Source organism: Lucilia cuprina, chromosome 6 (assembly GCF_022045245.1).
Source record: "Lucilia cuprina isolate Lc7/37 chromosome 6, ASM2204524v1, whole genome shotgun sequence".
NCBI lineage: Eukaryota > Metazoa > Arthropoda > Insecta > Diptera > Calliphoridae > Lucilia > Lucilia cuprina.
In genome coordinates, this window is record NC_060954.1 from 6,791,998 (window position 1) to 6,812,558 (window position 20,561).

Here is a 20,561-nt window from a genome sequence, read left to right on the forward strand (position 1 = left end):
CTAAGAAAAAATCAAGTGAAAATAATTTTAAATTAAAATTTAAATAAATAAAATAGCCAATTTTTAAAAGAATTTAAGCAAAGAATATAAATAAAAATATAAACTTTAAAATAAATAACATATATATAAAGAAAATATAAAATTCCTAATGGAATTTGAGTTTAACTAAAAAAGTCTCAACACTAATTGGGAACAAAGCCCCAGAAAAATTTGAACAAAGTGAAAAAATTCCAGTTTTCTATAAGAAAAACCAGTTTTCAAGCAGCTACGCCTTAAAAATTAATTAAAGGAGAAACTTTATTCTTTATAAAAATACAAAATTATAGTCAATTAATTTATTTAGCTGAAAAAAATCAATAATGTCTGTGCCAAAAAATAACTTGAAAAAATTAATAACTATGAAAAATAGCTGTGGGCGTTATTTAACATCGCTCCACAATGGATTTCTTCATCGTAGTTATCAAAAACATGATTTTAAAATATGGAGTCATGGCTGAGGAATCTTATTATTATAATCATCATTATCTTCCAAAGTATAATGAAATTTTAATGACCTTTTTCAACTCTTGCTTTTGTATGTGGTTGTTGTTGGTTTTGGATTTTTCTGTATCTGGTAATTTTTTTCCAATAGTATGTATGTATTACATACAAAGAACGAAAGACCACGAAGAAACAACACCAACAAAAAAAAACTCATCATTACAATAGTTGTTGTTTTTTTATGTTACATCTAGAGTAGTATTTGTGTATGTATTCTGGAATGAAAAGAAAACGACATAGAAAAATGCACTCATTATTATATGTGTATATACATATATGAAAGTATGCAGTAAAACAACAACAAGGAGTAGATAAATTAGTCAGACACATATAAACATACTTATAGTGAGAAAAAAAAAACGAGTATGATTTTGTTAGTGTAAATGAGTTTTGTACATAACAAACCATCATAAAAAAAGGAAGTTTATTCAAGTGGATACTAGTACGATAATGGAATTTGAATGGGAGTGTTTTCCTGTTGCCATTTATTATAGAAATGCTTTGAAAAGGTAAGTCTTATAAATTTATAATATTTATTTATAGAATTAAAGTTTTTTTTGTTCAAAATTTATGTTAAAAAGTCTTTCGAAGACAATTGCTGAAATAGTTTTCATTACAGTTTTTTTTAAAGATTTCTGTAGAAAAGTTTCTTTAACAGAGAGTAAAAGAAAGTCTTCTTAAGTGTTTTCTTAAGAAAAGTGTCTTCTAATGAGTTGTCTTTACACTAGTGTTTTGTTGTTGTAACAGTTGTAACGGATAAAACTCAGCTGATACAGCTGTTGCTGGTTTGCAAATCTTTGATGGAGTATGACCCGGGTCGTTCCTGCGTGAAGTTGCATTTGTCGTGTTGAATCAGATTGGTTGTTGTAACAGGTTGGCTGTAACTGGATGTTCTTATCTGGGGAAAAAACTTTCGGTAGATACAGCTGTTGTTAAGTTGACAATCTTTGACCGATTGAGAATCGAGTCGCTCCCGAGCGGAGATCTAATTGTAATGGCAACGAACCAGATTAGTTGTGTATGGATGTTCTTTGCTAGGGTTGAACCAGATTGGTTGCTGTTGTAACAGGTTGGCTGTAACTGGATATTCTTATCTGGGGAAAAAACTTTCGGTAGGGTAAAAACTTCCGCTGGTTTGCCAATCTTGGGCCGATTAAGAATCGGATTGTTTCGAAGCGGAGATCTGATTGTCGTGTGGACGGCAGTGTTTTGTAAAGATAGTTTTCATTAATAAAGTTTTTTCTTTGGAATAGTGTCATCCATACAGTTTTCTTTATAAAAATGTTTTCTAAATACATTTCAAAGACGGTTTTATTTATGAAAGCGTCTTCTTTAGAAAGTTTTCTTCAGAAAAACTTCTTATAAAGACTGATTTTTTAGAAAAGTGACTGCTTAGAAAGCTTTTGTTTGAAAAAAGTCTGTTAAACACCGCCTCCTTTCTAAAAGTATCTTATATACCCAAGTGTTTTTGGAAAAGTATCTTCTGAGAATAATTTTCTTTAGACAAGTCTTCTAAAGATAACATTCTTCACAAAAGTGTCTTCTATAGACAGTTGTCTTTAGAAAAGTGTCCTTTAAAGTTTATTTTACTTAGAAAAGTGTCTTCTAAAGAGAATTTTCTTTAGAAAAGAGTTTTTAAAGAAGTTATCTCACAAAATATATCTTCTACCAACAGTTTCTTTACAAAAGTGTTTTAACAGGAAAGTTTTCTTTAGAAAATTGCCTTGTCAGATATTTTTCTTAAAAAAAGTAACTTGTTAAGAGAGTTTTCTTTAAGTCAGTGTTTAAAAGTCTTATACAGAAAGTTTTAAAGATTATTTTACTTAGAAAAGTGTTTTCTAAAGAATTTCTCTCACAAAATATCTCTTCTTCTGACAGTTTTCTTTACAAAAGTACTTTATGAGAAAAGTTTTCTTTAGAAAAGTGTTTTGTCGGACAGTTTTCTCTAGAAATTTGCCCGTCAACATAGTTTTCTATAGAAAACTAGCTTTTTAAGAGAGTTTTCTTTAAGTCAGTGTTTAGAAGTTTTGTTCAGAAAGTTTTCCTTAAAAAAATTGTATTTCGGTGATAGTTTCTACTGAAAAAGTGTCTTGCTGAAATAGTTTTCTATAGAAAACTAACTTGTTAAGAGAGTTTTCTTCAAGTCAGTGTTTAGAAGTCTTCTTTAGGAAGTTTTCCTTATAAAATTGTATTTCGGTGATAGTTTCTATTGAAAAAGTTTGTTGCTGAAATAGTTTTCTTTAAAAAAAATGTATTTCTTAGAAATATTTCTTCCAGAGAAAGTTTATGTTTAGGAAAGCTTCTTACAAGGACAGTTTTTTTAGAAAAGTGTCTTGAAAGACAAATATGAGGCACTATTCTAAATAAATCTCTATATATTTGGAATAGTGTTTTAAGTTTGTCTCCCGGAGACAATATTCTTTAAAAAAACCATCTTCCGTAGACAGTTTTCTTTACATAAATATGTTGTTAACATAAATTTCTTTAGAAAAGTTTGTTGTAAACGAAATGTTCTTTAAAACCAAAACAAACATATCTAATATCATTGATTAAACAATATCTTTTTCCTTTCCTCATTTTAGCTTAAATCTACCTAGAAAATCTTTTATTTATACAAATGTTCTGATTGCTACAAATGATATCTTAACCATGGGGTAAGTTTACACTTATTTTTTTTTATAATTTTATATTGTTAGGTATACCTAGGAATTCTTTTATCTTATTTCACACATCAAATGTTATCTTAAAAATAAACAAACAAATATGTTGTTATAAAATAAACAAACATTAAATAAACAACAGCTGTGGTCGGCTGGTGGTTTTGAAAGTCGTTCTCTTAAAAGATTGATTACAAGTAAACATGGGAAATATATACATAAAGATAATGTGAATCAGAGAGATTAACAAAATGTGTTTTTTGTATATCATTTCAGTTGGAGAATTAACACAATTCTTAAGACAAGCTTTAGCTGAGATCGTTGGATGTTTTCTTTGTTCAAATGTTCATCAACTTTAAAGGATTTGGATCTGGTACTTAATTTGATAAATTCTATGAGAAATCATCACAATTATAATTGCAAATTTAACTAATTGTTAACTGCTAATTCTACTCCACTTAAATGTCAACTCACTAAGTATAACAAAAAAAAAAAAAAAAAATAAAAGAAAGTTTTTTATTAACAGAAAAAAAGAAAAACTTTCATAAACAAGAGTAAAAGTATCATTTTTATTATTATATTATATATTGATAATATTATATTATTTATTATATAAGACCCTATTGGTCATTTTATGCCTTAACATAAAAAGTTTCTTTACAGATAACAACGTTGCAGAACCAAACCAATCCTAATTACAAAAATCCAACTATAAAACTTCAACAACAACTAATTTAATAACATTTTTTTGTTTTATAAAACTATATTGATTATATTGTTTATATACCTTTTTATTAAAACATTTAATTTTTTTTTTTTATCATATTAAAAACTTAATTCCCTTAATTAATTTTATAAAAAAAAACAATTATTGAAATAAAATTTTTAGCACCTAAATATCAAACGGCTTATGCATGTGAAGGTAAGAAATTAACCATAGAATGTGAACCGGGTGATTTGATAAATCTAATCAGAGCCAATTATGGACGTTTTTCCATAACAATATGCAATGATCATGGCAATATGGAATGGAGTGTTAATTGTATGTTTCCAAAAAGTTTAACGGTGCTTAATTCAAGGTAAATTTAAAAATAAATCTTCAAAATTTTTCTATAGAAAATTGACATTAACATAACAAAACTTTTCTTAAGAAAATTATTTTGACAAGAATACATATTAAGGAAATCTTTTCTTAAAAGACATTTTCTTAAGATAACTGTTCAAACAAGTAACTTTTCTATAGAAAATTGTCCAAATTAGAAATGGTTTACATAGAAAATTGTCTTAAGAAAATACTTTTCTATAGAAAAGTTTCTAAACAAAGACATTTTTCTCTTAAAATGTGTTCAAACAAGATATTTCTATAAAAAACTGATACTTTTCTCAAGAAAAATCCTTTAACAGGATTATTTTTTACAGAAAACTGTCCTGGCAACACACTTTTCCATAGACAACTGACCAAACAAGACAGTTCTATAGAAAAATACCCAAAAAAGACACTTTCGTAACGAAAACTGTCCAAACAAGACTATTTTCGAAAGGAAATTGTACTGACAAGGCACTTTTCCCAAATGCCCAAACAAGACACTTTCGTATCGAAAACTGTTCAAACAAGACTATTTTCTAAAGGAAATTGTCCTGACAAGACACTTTTCCATAGACAACTGACCAAACAAGACAGTTCTATAGAAAAATGCCCAAACAAGACACTTTCCTATCGAAAACTGTCCAAACAAGACTATCTTCTAAAGGAAACTGTTCAAAAACACTATTTGTATAGAAAACTATCCGGAGAAGACATCGTTCTAAAGAAAACTGTTAAAACAACACTTTTTCTATAGAGAACTGTCCGAACAAGACACTTTTCTAAAGAAAACTTTTCAAACAATACCCCTTTTTTATAGAAAACTGCCCAGACAAAAAAAATCCTAGAAAACAGTCCAAATAAGGAATTTTACTAAAGAAAACTGTCCTGTGTATAGAAAAAAGTTCAAAGAAGACAATTTTCTATCGAAAACTATACAAACAAGACTATTTTCTAAAGAAAACTGTTCAAAGACAGTTTTCTATAGAAAACCTTCCAAACAAAACAATTTTTTATAGAAAACTCTTTAAAGAAGACACTTTTCTATACAAAACTTTACAAACAAGAAACTTTACTGAAGAAAACTGACACTTTTCTATAGAAAACCTTCCAAACAAAACAATTTTTTATAGAAAACTCTTGAAAGAAGACACTTTTCTACACAAAACTTTGCAAACAAGAAACTTTTCTGAAGAAAGCTGACTTACAAGACACTTTCCTAAAGAAAACTGCATTCACAAGACACTTTTCTAAAGAAAACTGACTTCTAAAGAAAACTCTTCTTACAAAACACTTTTCTAAAGAAAAATGTCTTTACAAGACACATTTTTTTAAAGAAAACTGCTCTTACAAGATACTTTTTAAAGAAAACTGTCCTTACAAAACACTTTTCTAAAGAAAACTTCCCTTACAAGACACTTCTAAAGAAAACCGTCCTTACAAAACGCTTTTCTATAGAAAACTGTTCTTACAAGACACTTTTTTATAGAAAACTGCTCTTACAAAACACTTTTCTAAAAAAACTGCTCTAACAATACATTTTGCAAAAGAACACTGTCCTTACAAGGCATTATTTAAAAGAAAACTGCCCTTGAAAGACTTCTAAATAAAACTGCCCTTACAAAACACTTTTCTGAAAAAAAACTGTTCTAACAGGACACTTTTCTAAAGAAAACTGTCAATTTTCCAAAGAATAATGCGCTTACAAGACATTTTTATAGAAAACTGCTCTTACAAGTCACTTTTCTAAAGAAAACTGCCCTTACAATACACTTCTAAAGAAAACTGTCCCTACAAGACACTTTTCTATAGAAAACTGCTCCTAAAAGACATTTTTCTATAGAAAACTGCTCCTAAAAGACAATTATCTATAGAAAACTGCTCCTACATCAATCACACTTTTCTAATGAAAACTGCTCCTACAAGACACTTTTCTAATGAAAACTGCTCCTACAAGACACTTTTCTATAGAAAACTGCTCCTAAAAGACATTTTTCTATAGAAAACTGTTCTTAAAAGACACTTTTCTATAGAAAACTGCTCCTACAAGACACTTTTCTATAGAAAACTGCTCTTACAAAAGAAAACTGCCCTTTAAAGATACTTCTATAGAAAACTGCTCTCACAGAACACTTTTCTAGAGAAAACTCTTCTTACAAGACAATTTTGTAAAGAAAACTGGTACTTTTCCAAAGAAAACTGACCTTGCAAGACACTTTAATAAAAAACTGCACTGACAAGACACTTTTCCAACAAGACATTATGCTATGGAAAACTGTTCATACAAGACACTTTCCTAAAACAGAAGACTATCCTGACAAATTGTTAATCTTCATGTATTTCCCAACAGATGTGCTCATAAACAAAGTTGTAGTGTTTTGGCTACAACCAGTATGTTTGGTGATCCTTGTCCGGGTACACATAAATATTTGGAGGCACATTATCAATGCATATCGGCTTCACAAACTTCAACAACAACAAATCGTCCCAGTCCGCCTCCCTGGGTTCTATCGAATGCTCCACCTTTACTACCGAATGGTAGTAGTTCTTCAATAATAAATCCTGCCGTTTTATCGCCACCTTTGCCACCAGCCCAACGACCACAAATGCCTATACCAGGTATGGCTAATACAAATCTACCATTAGGAGGAGTTGGCAATATGCCACCAAATAGTGTGGTGCCTTCATCGCCAGGTCCACCAACTATACACACAACACTGCCGGGTGGTCGTCTAAAGGCAGGTAGTTATAATAGTACTGCTTTAAAAACACCTACACGTCATGATGGTTTACCACCACCACCGCCTTTACATCATCATCATCATTCAGCCACTAATGGTGGTCATCATCCTTCGAATGATCAGGGTAAGGAGGGGGGAGGACCACCTACTAGAGGAGGGGAACAGCAGCAGCAGCATTTGCATAAAACCGAAAGCAAAACTAGCAAAGCTCCTGTTAGTAATAACAACAGCAACAGCAATACCACCGCTCCACCCAACACTAGAATACTTACCGGTGTAGGAGGTACTGGCAGTGATGATGGCACTTTGCTAACCACCAAAACTACTACTAGAGGACAACAGCAACAGCAGCAGCAACAATCTCCTCCTACCGGCACCACCACAGCCTCTTCCCTGGGCAGTTTAAATACTACTTTAGGAGCTGGTATTATAAAATCCATTAACAACATTAATCTCAATTCTGGTTTAGGAGGAGAAGATGAAACCAATATGTTTTGTGGACCCACTAATGCACGCAATCTTTTCTGGAATATGACACGAGTAGGAGATGTTAATGTACAACCCTGTCCTGGTGGTGCTACCGGCATAGCTAAATGGCGTTGTGTTTTAATGAAAAGAATAACATTGGATGATGAAGAAGACTCTGCCAGCTCTACACAAACACCCATATGTAATGGCACATCCTGTCTCAATCTAAGATTACGTAATTTTGAACCCACCTGGCATCCTTTAACACCCGATCTAACACAATGTCGTAGTTTATGGTTAAATAATCTAGAAGTACGTGTTAATCATCGTGATTCATCGCTTATATCAATAGCCAATGATTTATCCGAAGTGACCAGCAGTAAGACACTCTATGGTGGTGATATGTTAGTTACCACCAAAATCATACAAGCCATGTCAGAGAAAATGTATCATGATAAAGAAACTTTCCCCGATCAACGTTTAAGAGAGGCCATGATTTTGGAATTGTTACAGGGTGTTGTTAAAACTGGTTCAAATCTTTTGGATGAATCACAATTATCTTCATGGTTAGATCTTAATCAAGAGGATCAAATGAGAGTGGCCACTTCATTGTTAACCGGTCTAGAGGATAATGCTTTTCTTTTAGCTGATACTATTATAAGGGAAAGGAATGTTGTGCAAAAGGTTAAGAATATATGTAAGTGTTATGGAGTTTGTAAAAACAACAGCCTTTTGGAGTAAAAATGTTATAAAATCTTTATTGTTTTTGTGTTTTTTTGCGTAGTGCTTTCCGTGCGTGTCTTGGAAACTAAAAGTATACAAAACAATGAAGTATTTCCCGATGCTGAACAGTGGCAAATAAGTGATGATAGAATAGAATTACCACGAGCCGCCTTAATCGAAAACAGTGAGGGCGGTTTAGTGCGCATAGTGTTTGCTGCCTTTGATCGTTTGGAATCTATACTCAAACCCTCCTATGATCATTTTGATTTAAAATCTGCCAGAAGTTATAGTAAGTTTTAAGGGTTTAAAAACAAGTTTCTAAATTTAATTCAATTTCTTTTCTTTCTTTTTTTGTTGGAACAGTACGCAATACTGCCATTTTAGCCAATGATAGTGATGCTTCCAGCAGCCAACAACGTATACGCATTCTAAATAGTAAAGTTATATCAGCTAGTTTGGGTAAAGGACGTCACATACAGCTATCACAACCCATTAAATTAGTTTTAAGACATTTAAAAACCGAAAATGTTACCAATCCAACCTGTGTTTTCTGGAACTATATAGATCAGTAAGTAGTTTCAAATGTTCTTCTCTATTTAAACTTGAGTTTAATATTGTTATTCTTTAACTAGTGCCTGGTCTGCTAATGGTTGTATTTTGGAGTCCACCAATCGCACGCACAGCATATGCATGTGTAATCATTTAACAAATTTTGCTATTCTAATGGATGTCATGGACGATCATACACATTCTTTATTCACCATGTTCGATGGCAATATGAGAATTTTGATTTATGTCAGCATTTCCATTTGTTTGGTTTTTATAGTGATAGCGTTATTAACTTTGAAAATATTTAATGGCGTATTTATTAAGGTAAGATCTACTAGTAGACAACAAAATCATTTAAATCGTTCGCGTAGGGGGGGTGGCCAAGGTGGTGGTGCTGGCTTAAATTTAACCGGTTCGGCATTAACTGGTTTGGGTGGTAATAGTTTGAGTGGTGGCAGCACAAGAAGACAAAATAATATTATAGAACAAACCCATGAATCTATACAAATAACAAATGCGAATAGTAATTCGAATAGTTCTTCTAATGCTACCAATAATATACAAAATTTACAACAACAATTGAATTTACAACATTTACAAAATCTTACTCAAGCTCCATCCAATTTAAATGCTAATAATTTTATACAACACAATTCTATACGTAATTCAAATCGTAATAATTTAAATGCCAATAACTATAATCTACAACAATTGCAACAACAGCAGCAACAACAACAACAACAACAGCAGCAGCAACAACAACAACAGCAAGTTGTTGCAGCAGCTGCTGCTGCCGTTGTTGTGGCGAATAATAATCAACGTAATTTACAAATGAATAATTTAAATTTAAATCTTAATCTACAACCTCCTCATACACATCATAATCATGGTCATAATCTTAATCATAATCATTTGTCGCATCAACAACAACAACAAATGGAAACTTCTATGTCTAATACATCAGCTGCTGCTGTTGCTGCAGCAGCCTCAATAGCTGCTGCTCTACAGCAACATCATAATAATGTTAATAATAGTAATAATGCTGCCACAGCAGCCGCCCTGGTCGCCCAAGCTAGCAATAATTTAAATGTTAATAATCGTAATAATAATCATAATAATAATAATAGCAATAATAATCATAATAATAGTAATAGTAATCGTATTAATAATTCCGATCCAAATAATATTATAATGCAAGGAAATATGGATGATTTACAATATAAATGGTGGTGGTGGTGAAAATATTTAAATTGTTTTCTTTTCACAATATTTTAAAATTAAATTTTTTTATAATTTTTAAGTAATTTTATGCACTTTGTTTTTTGTGATATATGTTTTAAGTAGTTTAAAGAAATTTTTTCCAATTTTTAAATTTTAGAAAATTTTGAAAAAATTCACAAAATTTTTTTTTTGTATTTTATTGTTTAAAATTTAATATTAATTGTGTAAATATTTAAAAAAAAATTAGTTTCTTAAATTTTATTTCATTTAAAACAACAATCGCTTAAAGAAAACTTTTTTCTTAAAGAAAATTTGTTAAACAAAAGTTAAATTTCTAATAGAAAACTGTGTAAAGATGTTTTTGCCAAGAGAAATCTCTTAAAAGAAGACTGTTTTTTGATAAAAAAAAGTTATTTAAAGAAGACTGTTTTTTGTTAGAAAACTGTTTTTAAAGAAGCTTTTTTAATAGAAAACTGTTTAAAGAAAACAATTCTCAAATTAAAAACTCGATAGAAAACTATCTAAAGAAAACACCTTTCTAACAGAAAACTGTCTTAAGAGGACACTTTCCTAACAGAAAACTAATAGACAACTATCATCAAAAGACACTTTTCTGATAGAAAATTGGTTAAAAAAAGAAAGAAAACTGGTTAAAGAAGACCCAATTCTGATATAAAATTGTCTAAAGAAAACTTTTTTCTAAAAGAAAATTGTCTTTTAACAAAAAACAATATTAGGAAGACACTTTTCTAACAGGAAACTGTTAGATAACTGTCTTCAAAAGAAGATACTTTTCTAAAACAAGACAGTCCTTAAGAAGTCACTTCTCTAATGGATAATTTACTGAAGAAGACATTTTTCTAATAGAAAACTGCCTAATGAAGACACTCTTCTAATAGAAGACACCCTTATAAAGTCCCTTAGTTTAGTTTAGTTTAAAAGGGTTGTATATCAATGTATACATCCACTCGGAGACCCAATGGTCCATTGTGAATCCCTTTAATAAAGAACAAGGAGAAAACAGAAGAAAACAGAAGAAAGGAGAGATGAGAAGAGTGAGATTTTCCCTCCAAAAAGAGAACAGAAAAAAGAAGTGGTCATGGAAGGGAAATCCTTAATTGTCTATTAACTGAAAATCCAAAAAGTTCCCCTAATGAAGCCCATAATGTCGCCTAGGTTACACCCTGCTACATCTCCTAGTTCATCGTGGAATCCTTTACCTAGCCATTTCAGTCTCAGACTCTGTAATCTGGGACAGTGGCATAAAATATGCTCTACTGTCTCCAGTTCTTCTTCGTCCTCACACAACCTGCAAAAATCCTGTGTGTTACCGACCCCATTACCCCTAAAGGCTCCAATTGAGCAGTGTCCGGTTATTACCCCTACTAAAATCCTTGTACTCTTCCTGTCCAATCCTAATAGCATTCTGGTTGCTTTTGGATTTAACTTCGGCCATAGTGTCCTAGAAACCCTACAATCCAGTCTACTGTACCAGGATTGGTTGGTGGTTTTTCTGAAATATTCGGAAATTAGCCTATAGTAATGACAAATGGGGGGTTTTACCGAACTGACCCTTCTATCGAGCTCCAGATCCGAGCCCTGTCGGGCCAATTCATCTGCAATCTCATTACCCTGTATGTCACAGTGTCCCGGCACCCAACACAGCCTGAGTGTGTATAACCTGACTAACCCTTCCAGGTCTCTTTTGCAGCTGTTTACCAAGCTAGAATGTAACGTTTTACACTGCAAAGCTTTAAGAGCTGCCTGACTATCAACATAAATCGTCACTTCCGACCCCCTGGTAATGTGTGTCTTAATAATATCCACGGATTTCCATATAGCCAGGATTTCCGCTTGAAAAACGCTACATTCGTCCGGAAGTCTGTAGGACACTCTTATATTGTTGTCTACCAAATAAACCCCGGCACCTGTGCCAGAGTCCATCTTGGATCCGTCAGTGAAAACTGCACACCCCTCAAACAGTACTTCGGATCCTTCCCACTCATCCCTACTAGGAATCACTATTGAGGGTGTTACTCCGAAGTCCAGGGTCGTAACCAAATGATCAGAAATACCCTCCGTACTTCCTCAATTCCTGTTAGACCTACCTCGTACAGTATTCTAGTGTGGCCTACCCGCTTTGGTCTTACTAGAGCTGATTCAAACAGTCTGAATAAGTTCCTAGCCGCTACACTCTCAACATATTTCTCAATTGGGAGCAGATTTAGAATAATATCCAATGCTGCTTGCGGTGTACTGCCCCTGGCACCTGTTATGCCGATAGAAGCACACCTTTGAGTCTTACTGAGTATTAATCTATAGCTGCATTTCCTCATTCCTACCCACCACACAGTACAACCATAGGTAATGATGGGCCTTACTACCGACGTGTAAATCCAATTTACCATGTCTGGTCGCAAACCCCAATTCTTACCAATAGAGTTTCTGCACGTGTAATAGGCATTGAGCCCCTTTTTAAGCCGTTCCTGTATATTCTTCTTCCAAGACAATTTTTGGTCGAGGAAGGTCCCTAGATACTTGGCTCCTTCCGATAATTTCAGTTCAACGCCGTCTAATCTCGGCAAGCTAAAACTCTCAACTTTATATTTCCTAGTGAAAAGTACTAGCTCCGTCTTAGATGGATTCACACCCAACCCATTCCTGTTTGCCCAGGTTGATAGATCACTTAGTGCTGACTGCATGACCTCACTGATTGTCGGGAGAAATTTACCTTTGACCAGTAGCACCACGTCATCCGCATAAGCGACTATCTTCCTACCTTTAGATTCAAAGATCCTTAGGATAGAGTTGACCGCCAGTAACCATAGTAGGGGAGATAACACTCCTCCTTGTGGTGTACCCTGGTAACTCGTTTGCGAATCCTATCATCCCTAAGGTTGAGTTGATAATTCTGCTATCAAGCATCGATACTATCCAACTCACTAGGAAATCCTGAACTCCGAGTACGACTAACGACTCTCTGATGGCCTCTATTCTAATGTTGTTAAAGGCGCCCTCTATGTCCAAAAACGCGGCTAGAGTATATTCCCTATGCTCTAAACCGTGCTCAATACAACCAACCACCTCATGTAACGCACTCTCAACCGACTTACCCTTTAGGTAGGCATGTTGAGCGTTGCTAATAAGACGGGTATCTATATTGCTCCTGAGATAAAGATCTATCAGACGTTCTAAAGTCTTCAGTATAAAAGACGATAGGCTGATAGGCCTGAAATCCTTAGGTTTCGAGTGGCATGCCCTACCGGCCTTAGGAATAAAGATTACCCTAACCTCTCTCCACCTTCTTGGAAGGTATCCCGTGAGGAGACACCTCTTGAAAATATCAGCTAGAAGTGCCAATGCGTCTTCAGGAATATTACAGAGCATGGCCGGAAAAACACCATCCGGACCCGGTGATTTATATGGGTCAAAAGTGTTCACCGCCCAGCCCAATTTGTCCCTAGTGACTATTTCATCAATATGACCAGATGAATAACTAGAAGCCCCAGGTCCTTGGACCCCCTGACTTAAGTCCCTATTCTATATCAGCACAACCTGGGAAGTGAGTTTCCATAAGTAAAGAGAGTGTCTCTGAGCTGGACTCCGTCCACGAGTTGTCTTCACGCTGAATGTAACCTAAGGCCTTGGGGTCTTTGGCTAAAATTCTACGGAATCTAGACATCTCATTTACGTTGCCAACAGATTCACAGTATTTCCTCCATGATATCTGTTTTGCTCTTTTGATCTCTCCCTTATACTTATTGAAACTCACTTTGTAGTTGTTCCAATCTTTTGGAAGTCTAGTAAGCTTTGCCTTATTAAACAACCTTCTAACCGTCGACCTTTGATCACGTAGTTCCCTGGTCCACCACTTAGGTTGCTTATGCCTACCCGGAAATCTCAACGGGCAGGATAGCTCATAGCTCTCCGTTAACACACTGGTAAATTTGTCTACAACCTTATCCAATTCGAGGGACCGCAGAACATTTATATCCATCTGCGAAAATCTTGACCGGACCCTGTTGTAGAATTTTAACCAGTCGGTTTTCCTACGGTCCCTAAAGGGTTCCTGCTTGGATTTACTCAAATTCACTGTGAAGGTAATCCGGCTATGGTCAGAGAACGAATAGTCGGTATGTACTTTCCAATCCCTAATAAGATCCTCTATAAAGTCCCTTTTCTAACAGAAAACTATCTTAAGAAGTCACTTCTCTAATGGATAATTGATTGAAGAACAGACTTTTCTAATAGAAAACTGCCTAAAGAAGACACTCTTCAAATGGAAGAAAGCCTTAAAAAGTCCCTTTTCTAACAGAAAACTGTCTTAAGAGGAAACTTATCTAATGGATAATTGATTGAAGAAGAGACTTTTCTAATAGAAAACTGACTAATGAAGACACTTTTCAAATAGAAGAAAATCTTAAAAAGTCCTTTTTCTAACGGAAAACTGTCTTAAGAGGACACTTCTTTAATGGATAATTGATTGAAGAGACTTTTCTAATAGAAAACTGCCTAAAAAGACACTTTTCAAATAGAAGAAAATCTTAAAAAGTCTTTTTTCTAACAGAAAACTGTCTTAAGAGGACACTTCTCTAATGGATAATTGATTGAAGAAGACACTTTTCTAATAGAAAACTGTCTAAAGAAGACAATCTTTCAAAAAAGAAAGACTTAAAAAGTCCCTTTTCTAACAGAAAACTGTCTTAAGAGGACACTTCTCTAATGGATAATTGATTGAAGAAGACACTTTTCTAATAGAAACTGTCTAAAGAAGACAATCTTTCAAAGAAGAAAGTCTTAAAAAGTCCCTTTTCTAACAGAAAACTGTCTTAAGAGGACACTTCTCCAATGGATAACTTTTCTAATGGATAATTGAAGAAGTCACTCTTCATATAGAAAACAGTCAGTCTTTAAAATACTCTTTTTCAGACAGGAAACTATCTATCGTCTACAGAAGTCACTTTTCTAATAGAACTGCCTTAAAAAGATTCTTTTCTAATAGAAAACTGTCAAAAGAAGATACTCTTTTTAACAGAAAACTGTCTAACGAGAACACTTTTCTAACAGAAAGCTGAAAAGAAAACTATCCTAAAAAGATACTTTTCTAATAAAAAACTGATAGAAAATTGTTTAAAGAAGACACTTTTCTGATAGAAAACTATCTAGAGAAGACTCTTTTCTAATAAAAACTATCTTAAGAAGACACTTTACAGATAGAAAACTATCTACAGAAGATTCTTTTCTAATAGGAAGCTGTCTAAAAAAGACTCTTTTCTGATAGAAAACTATCTAAAGAAGACACTTTTCTGATAGAAAACTATCTCCAGAACACACTTTTATAATAAAAAAAACTATCTTAAAAAGATACTTTTCTGATATAAAACTATCTAAAGAAGACTTTTTCTAGTAAAAAACTATTTAAAGAAGACACTTTTTTGATAGAAAACTATCTACAGAACACTCTTATATAATAGGAAACTGTCTTAAAAAGACTCTTTTCTGATAGAAAACTATCTAAAGAAGACACTTTTCTGATAGGAAACTGTCTTAAAAAAGACTCTTTTTAGATAGAAAACTATCTACAGAAGACTCTTTTCTTATAGAAAACTATCTACAGAAGACTCTTTTCTTATAGAAAACTATCTACAGAAGACTCTTTTCTTATAGAAAACTTTTTAAAGAAATCACTTTTCTAATAGAAAATTTTTCTAAAACAGTCTTTTTTCTAACATAAAACTATCCAAAAAGTCACTTTTTTAATAGAATTTGGTAATTTTTTTTTGTAAAAAAATTTAAAATTAAATTTCTTTAAATTTATAATATAAAATTATTCAAATCAATTAAAACATAAAAAACTTTTTATTATAATTTAAAATTTCTGTTATTATATATAATTTTAAGTTATTTATATCATTTAAGTCATTTAAAAAGAATAAAACTCAATTCATTTGCATTTTAATTTGTTTGTAAAAAAAATGTCCATTAATTTAATAATTTCATTATATATATTTTTTTAAATAAATAAACCAGCTATTATATGTAATAATTTTATCTTAAAAAAAAAAACCAAAAAATTGTGTGTTGTTTTTTTTATTTTTATAAAAAAAAATTCTTTAAAAAAACTATAAATCTCCACCATCACCACCAATCAACAAAATTTTATAAAAAAAAACAAAACAAATTTCTATTTCTTTAAATTTAAGCCTTAATTTTAAGTCATTTTTTTTTTGTTGTTTTTTAACATTTAAATTATATTTAAATAGTTTTATTGTTGTCGACAACTAGATTTAATAATTAAGGCTTAAATTTAAAACATAAAAACTCTTTCCTATTTCCTTGTATTTTAATTTTATTAATTGGCTTTTTTTATTTTTTGGCTGTTTTTTTTTTTTTTTTTTTTGTTTAATTTCCTTTTTTTCTACTTCTTTCTTCTCTATTACACTTTTCTCTTTACAGTCTGCCCGCACTTCTATTTATCGCAATATTTATATTTGTTTATTATTAATCGAAGTTCTATTCCTGATCGGTATAGAACAAGTCGAAGCAAATATAATATTTTGCGGTTTCACAACGGTATTTTTACATTGTGCCATTTTAACGGCCATAGCATGGTTTTGTTTTGAAGGTAAGTTTTTTTACAAATGTATACAAAACTTCTACGGGAGAAACTTTTCGTATAGAAAAATAGAACTAAACTTGGGCTCAATTAGAACTGAATTGATCTAAACTAGAACTGATTTGATCTAAACTAGAACTGAACTATAACTGAACTAGAACTGATCTAGAACTGCACTAAAACTGCACTAGAACTGAACTAGAACTGAACTAGAACTGAACTAGAACTGAACTAGAACTGAACTAGAACTGAACTAGAACTGAACTAGAACTGAACTAGAACTGAACTAGAACTGAACTAGAACTGAACTTGAACTGAACTAGAACTGAAATAGCACTGATCTAGAACTAACTAAAACTGAACTAGAACTGCACTAGAACTGAACTAGAACTGAACTAAACTAGAACTGAACTAGAACTGAACCAGAACTAAACTAGAACCGAACTACAACTGATCTACAACTAAGCTACAACTGAGCTACAACTGAACTAGAACTGAACTAGAACTGAACTAGAACTGAACTAGAACTGAACTAGAACTGAACTAGAACTGAACTAGAACTGAACTAGAACTGAACTAGAACTGAACTAGAACTGAACTAGAACTGAACTAGAACTGAACTAGAACTGAACTAGAACTGAACTTGAACTGAACTAGAACTGAACTAGAACTGAACTAGAACTGAACTAGAACTGAACTAGAACTTAACTAGAACTGAACTAAAACTGAACTAGAACTGAACTAGAACTGAACTAGAACTGAACTAGAACTGAACTAGAACTGAACTAGAACTGAACTGGAACTGAACTAGAACTGAACTACAACTAAACTACAACTAAACTAGAACTGAACTAGAACTGAACCAGAACTAAACTAGAACTGGACTACAACTGAGCTACAACTAAGTTACAACTAAGCTACAACTGAGCTACAACTGAACTGAACTGGAACCAAACTAGAACTGTACTAGAACTGAACTAGAACATAAAAGAGTTTCAAGAAGTCCAAATAATACATTTTACCTTAATCGCCCCAAGAAGATTCTTTATCTAACGAAAAAAATATCTTTTTAGCATTCCAATCCTATACAACTTTAACCACCGATGATATATTGCTAGAGGTTGATCAGACCTCAAAAGTTAATTGTTACTATTTACTCTCCTATGCACTATCATTTACAATAGTGGCCATTTCTTTGGCCATAAATCCCAGTACCTATACCGAAAATGACTATTGTGTATTAATGGAAACGAATTTTCTATTCTATGCCACATTTGTAACGCCACTAATGATATTTTTAATGGTAAGTAGGAGGAAACTTTCGCAATAATTTTCTGTTGGATTAATAAAAAAAAATTTGCTTCACAAATAGGGTGCCTTGGGTTATACTTTCTTATCGTGGATAATAATGTGTCGCAAGTCACGCACGGCTTTAAAAAATAAAGAACATACTAGATTGGCCAATGTGAGGTAAGTTTGAAGAAAGGATTTCTTTGAGAGGATTTGTTTAGATCTGGTTTTATTAAATTATATTTATTTTGTAAAATTTAGATTTGATATACGCTGTAGTTTTATATTTTTGCTGTTACTATGTGGTGCCTGGTTTACGGCCTATTTCTATTTAAGACGTTCCAAATTGGATGATGAAATGTCACAAATATATGGTTACCTTTTCGTAGGTTTCAATACCATGATGGGCATCTATATATTTGTGTTCCATTGCATACAAAATGAAAAGGTAAATGGGGGGGTCAACAAAATGTTGATAAATTTATTGTGATTTAACACGTAATTTCTAACAAATTCCAGATACGCCGTGAGTATCGCAAGTATGTAAGACAAAACTCCTGGTTGCCCAAGTGTTTGCGTTGCTCCAAAACCTCTATATCCTCGGGTATTGTGGGAGGCAGTGCCTGTGGCATGAACTCTGCTGGAAATACGGGCACCTTGAACAGCAATACAAATGCTTTAGTTTCTTCTACGGGAACTCAATTGAAAAAGTCGAAAATTCCTTTGGGAGATGCTAATGAAAATGATGAAACTGGTAATATAATCTCAGCCACTGAGGATGCCATTATGGCCTCTTCTGACTGTGAGCTAAATGAGGGTAGCAAAACACGTAGACAAGGATCTTCTTCTAATAGCAGTGCGGTGGGTGGTATAGTTGCCACAGCCGGCACCATTAAGAGTGGCATAATGCCGGGTAATTTAGTGCTGCAACATACCAACAAAACAAATGATCCCACTTTGCAGGGTCATGTGATAATGGAGCGTAATACTGGTCCTGGTACTACAGGTACTTTAAGATCTACAGGTGGCTTGCGTACCCCCAGTGCTGGCCATACTTCGCCCACCTCATCGGTTAGCTCTACACATTTAATATTTGGTCAGGGTCATAAACAACAGCAATTAGCTGCAGGCAGCATGAATGGTGTGGTACCACCGCCAACACAAGAAGCTTTTTATCATCAGCCAGATTATTATGCCTGGCAAAAGGCCAACAGCAAACAGGCAGCACAACAAGGACAAGTGAGGGACTATCATGGCTCTGGCATATCACCGCAGCAGCAGCAACAACAGTCTCATGAATTCTTCTACTGGACCCAGAAACATAATCAGGGTCACAGCAAAAAGAAACGGGGCAGTAATACTGGCTCCGACTCACCTAGTGGTTCATTGCATTCACGCAACACAGCCACTTCACAGCAGATATTGTTCTATCCTTCATACAAGAAAACAGCCATGAAACAGCCCACACCCTCAGCGCCACATTCCTACTATGCTGAGGCCTTAGATCCGGGTGCTCCACCGCCTCATTATCAGCAACAGCTGCAACAACAAAGACGACCACCACACGCTTATCAACAGCATCAGCAGCAGCAACAGTTGTCCTCTGACGATGAACAAATGGAGCATGCTGCTCATGCTCATTTGCTACAGCAAATGAATCGTCGTGGTCCTGGCCCCGGGGAATTTGCGCTCTCCCAAACGGCGGGCCCTCAACAACAACGTTACTATAGAAATAAGCATTCCAACTGTGATTTAAACCAACCAATGAGCGGCGGAGGCGGCGGCGCTGAAACCTATTATAATCAAGGTTCATTGGCCAGTGATAATGGTCCCGTATACGAAGAGATCTTAAGTAATCGTACCTCAGATGTACAACATTATAATGTCGATGATCTGTTACCGCAACATCATGACTATGAAGATGAAAGAGCCATGCAATTGGCGTATCAACGGCAACAGCAACAACACCACCAGCAGCAGCAGCGATTAATGAAACAACGTTATAATCATAATGGTGGCGGAGGTATTGTGAGTGGTCCACCTACTGGTGGTGTTATGTTACCTGGTAAAATGCCATCACGTTCTCATCATGATTATGTTGATGATTTTGAGGGTCATGAGGCTGAGAGTCCCTATACGGATGACGAAGACGACGAGGAAGAGGAGGAGGACGAAGAGCCCGATGATGAGGGTAGTGATGATCATTTACCGCCACAAAGTGACGAACGTATGCGTAGACTGATGGCTATGCAGGATGCTGATTTTCAAAGAAGGTTTCAGTAAGTAAATGAAAGCAGATTTTTAACAAGATATTTAAGATTAGACTACAGACTAGACGAATGTCTAGATTAAGGATAGTCTATAGACTAGACTATAGACTAGACTAAAGTCTAGTGTAAAGACGAGACTATAGACTAGACTATAGACTAAACTATAGACTAGACTATAGACTAGACTATAGACTAGACTATAGACTAGACTATAGACTAGACTGTAGACGAAACTATAGACTAGACTATAGACTAGACTGTAGACTAGACTATAGACTAGACTAAAGTCTAGAGTAAAGACGAGACTATAGACTAGACTATAGACTAGACTATAGACTAGACTATAGACTAGACTATAGACTAGACTATAGACTAGACTATAGACTAGACTATAGACTAGAC

At 33.7% G+C, this 20,561-nt stretch overlaps 1 protein-coding gene across 3 annotated transcripts in view; it reads left to right on the top strand.

The window, feature by feature from the left end:
* The first annotated feature begins 21 nt into the window (after positions 1–21).
* LOC111683647 (latrophilin Cirl) overlaps positions 22–20,561 on the top strand; it is a 22,078-nt gene continuing 1,538 nt past the window's right edge. Inside the window, exons 1-13 of one of the 3 annotated variants that reach the window (XM_046954734.1) lie at positions 22–613; positions 735–1,049; positions 3,123–3,194; positions 3,474–4,276; positions 6,632–8,187; positions 8,275–8,502; positions 8,577–8,781; positions 8,846–9,086; positions 16,440–16,608; positions 17,673–17,902; positions 17,972–18,069; positions 18,151–18,337; positions 18,409–20,168. In XM_046954734.1, the coding sequence (XP_046810690.1) occupies positions 4,221–4,276; positions 6,632–8,187; positions 8,275–8,502; positions 8,577–8,781; positions 8,846–9,086; positions 16,440–16,608; positions 17,673–17,902; positions 17,972–18,069; positions 18,151–18,337; positions 18,409–20,168 (4,730 nt within the window). In that variant the 5' untranslated portion in view covers positions 22–613; positions 735–1,049; positions 3,123–3,194; positions 3,474–4,220. The remainder of the gene's footprint in view (positions 614–734; positions 1,050–3,122; positions 3,195–3,473; positions 4,277–6,631; positions 8,188–8,274; positions 8,503–8,576; positions 8,782–8,845; positions 9,087–16,439; positions 16,609–17,672; positions 17,903–17,971; positions 18,070–18,150; positions 18,338–18,408; positions 20,169–20,561) is intronic. The other 2 variants (XM_046954736.1, XM_046954735.1) reach the window with 2 other exon arrangements.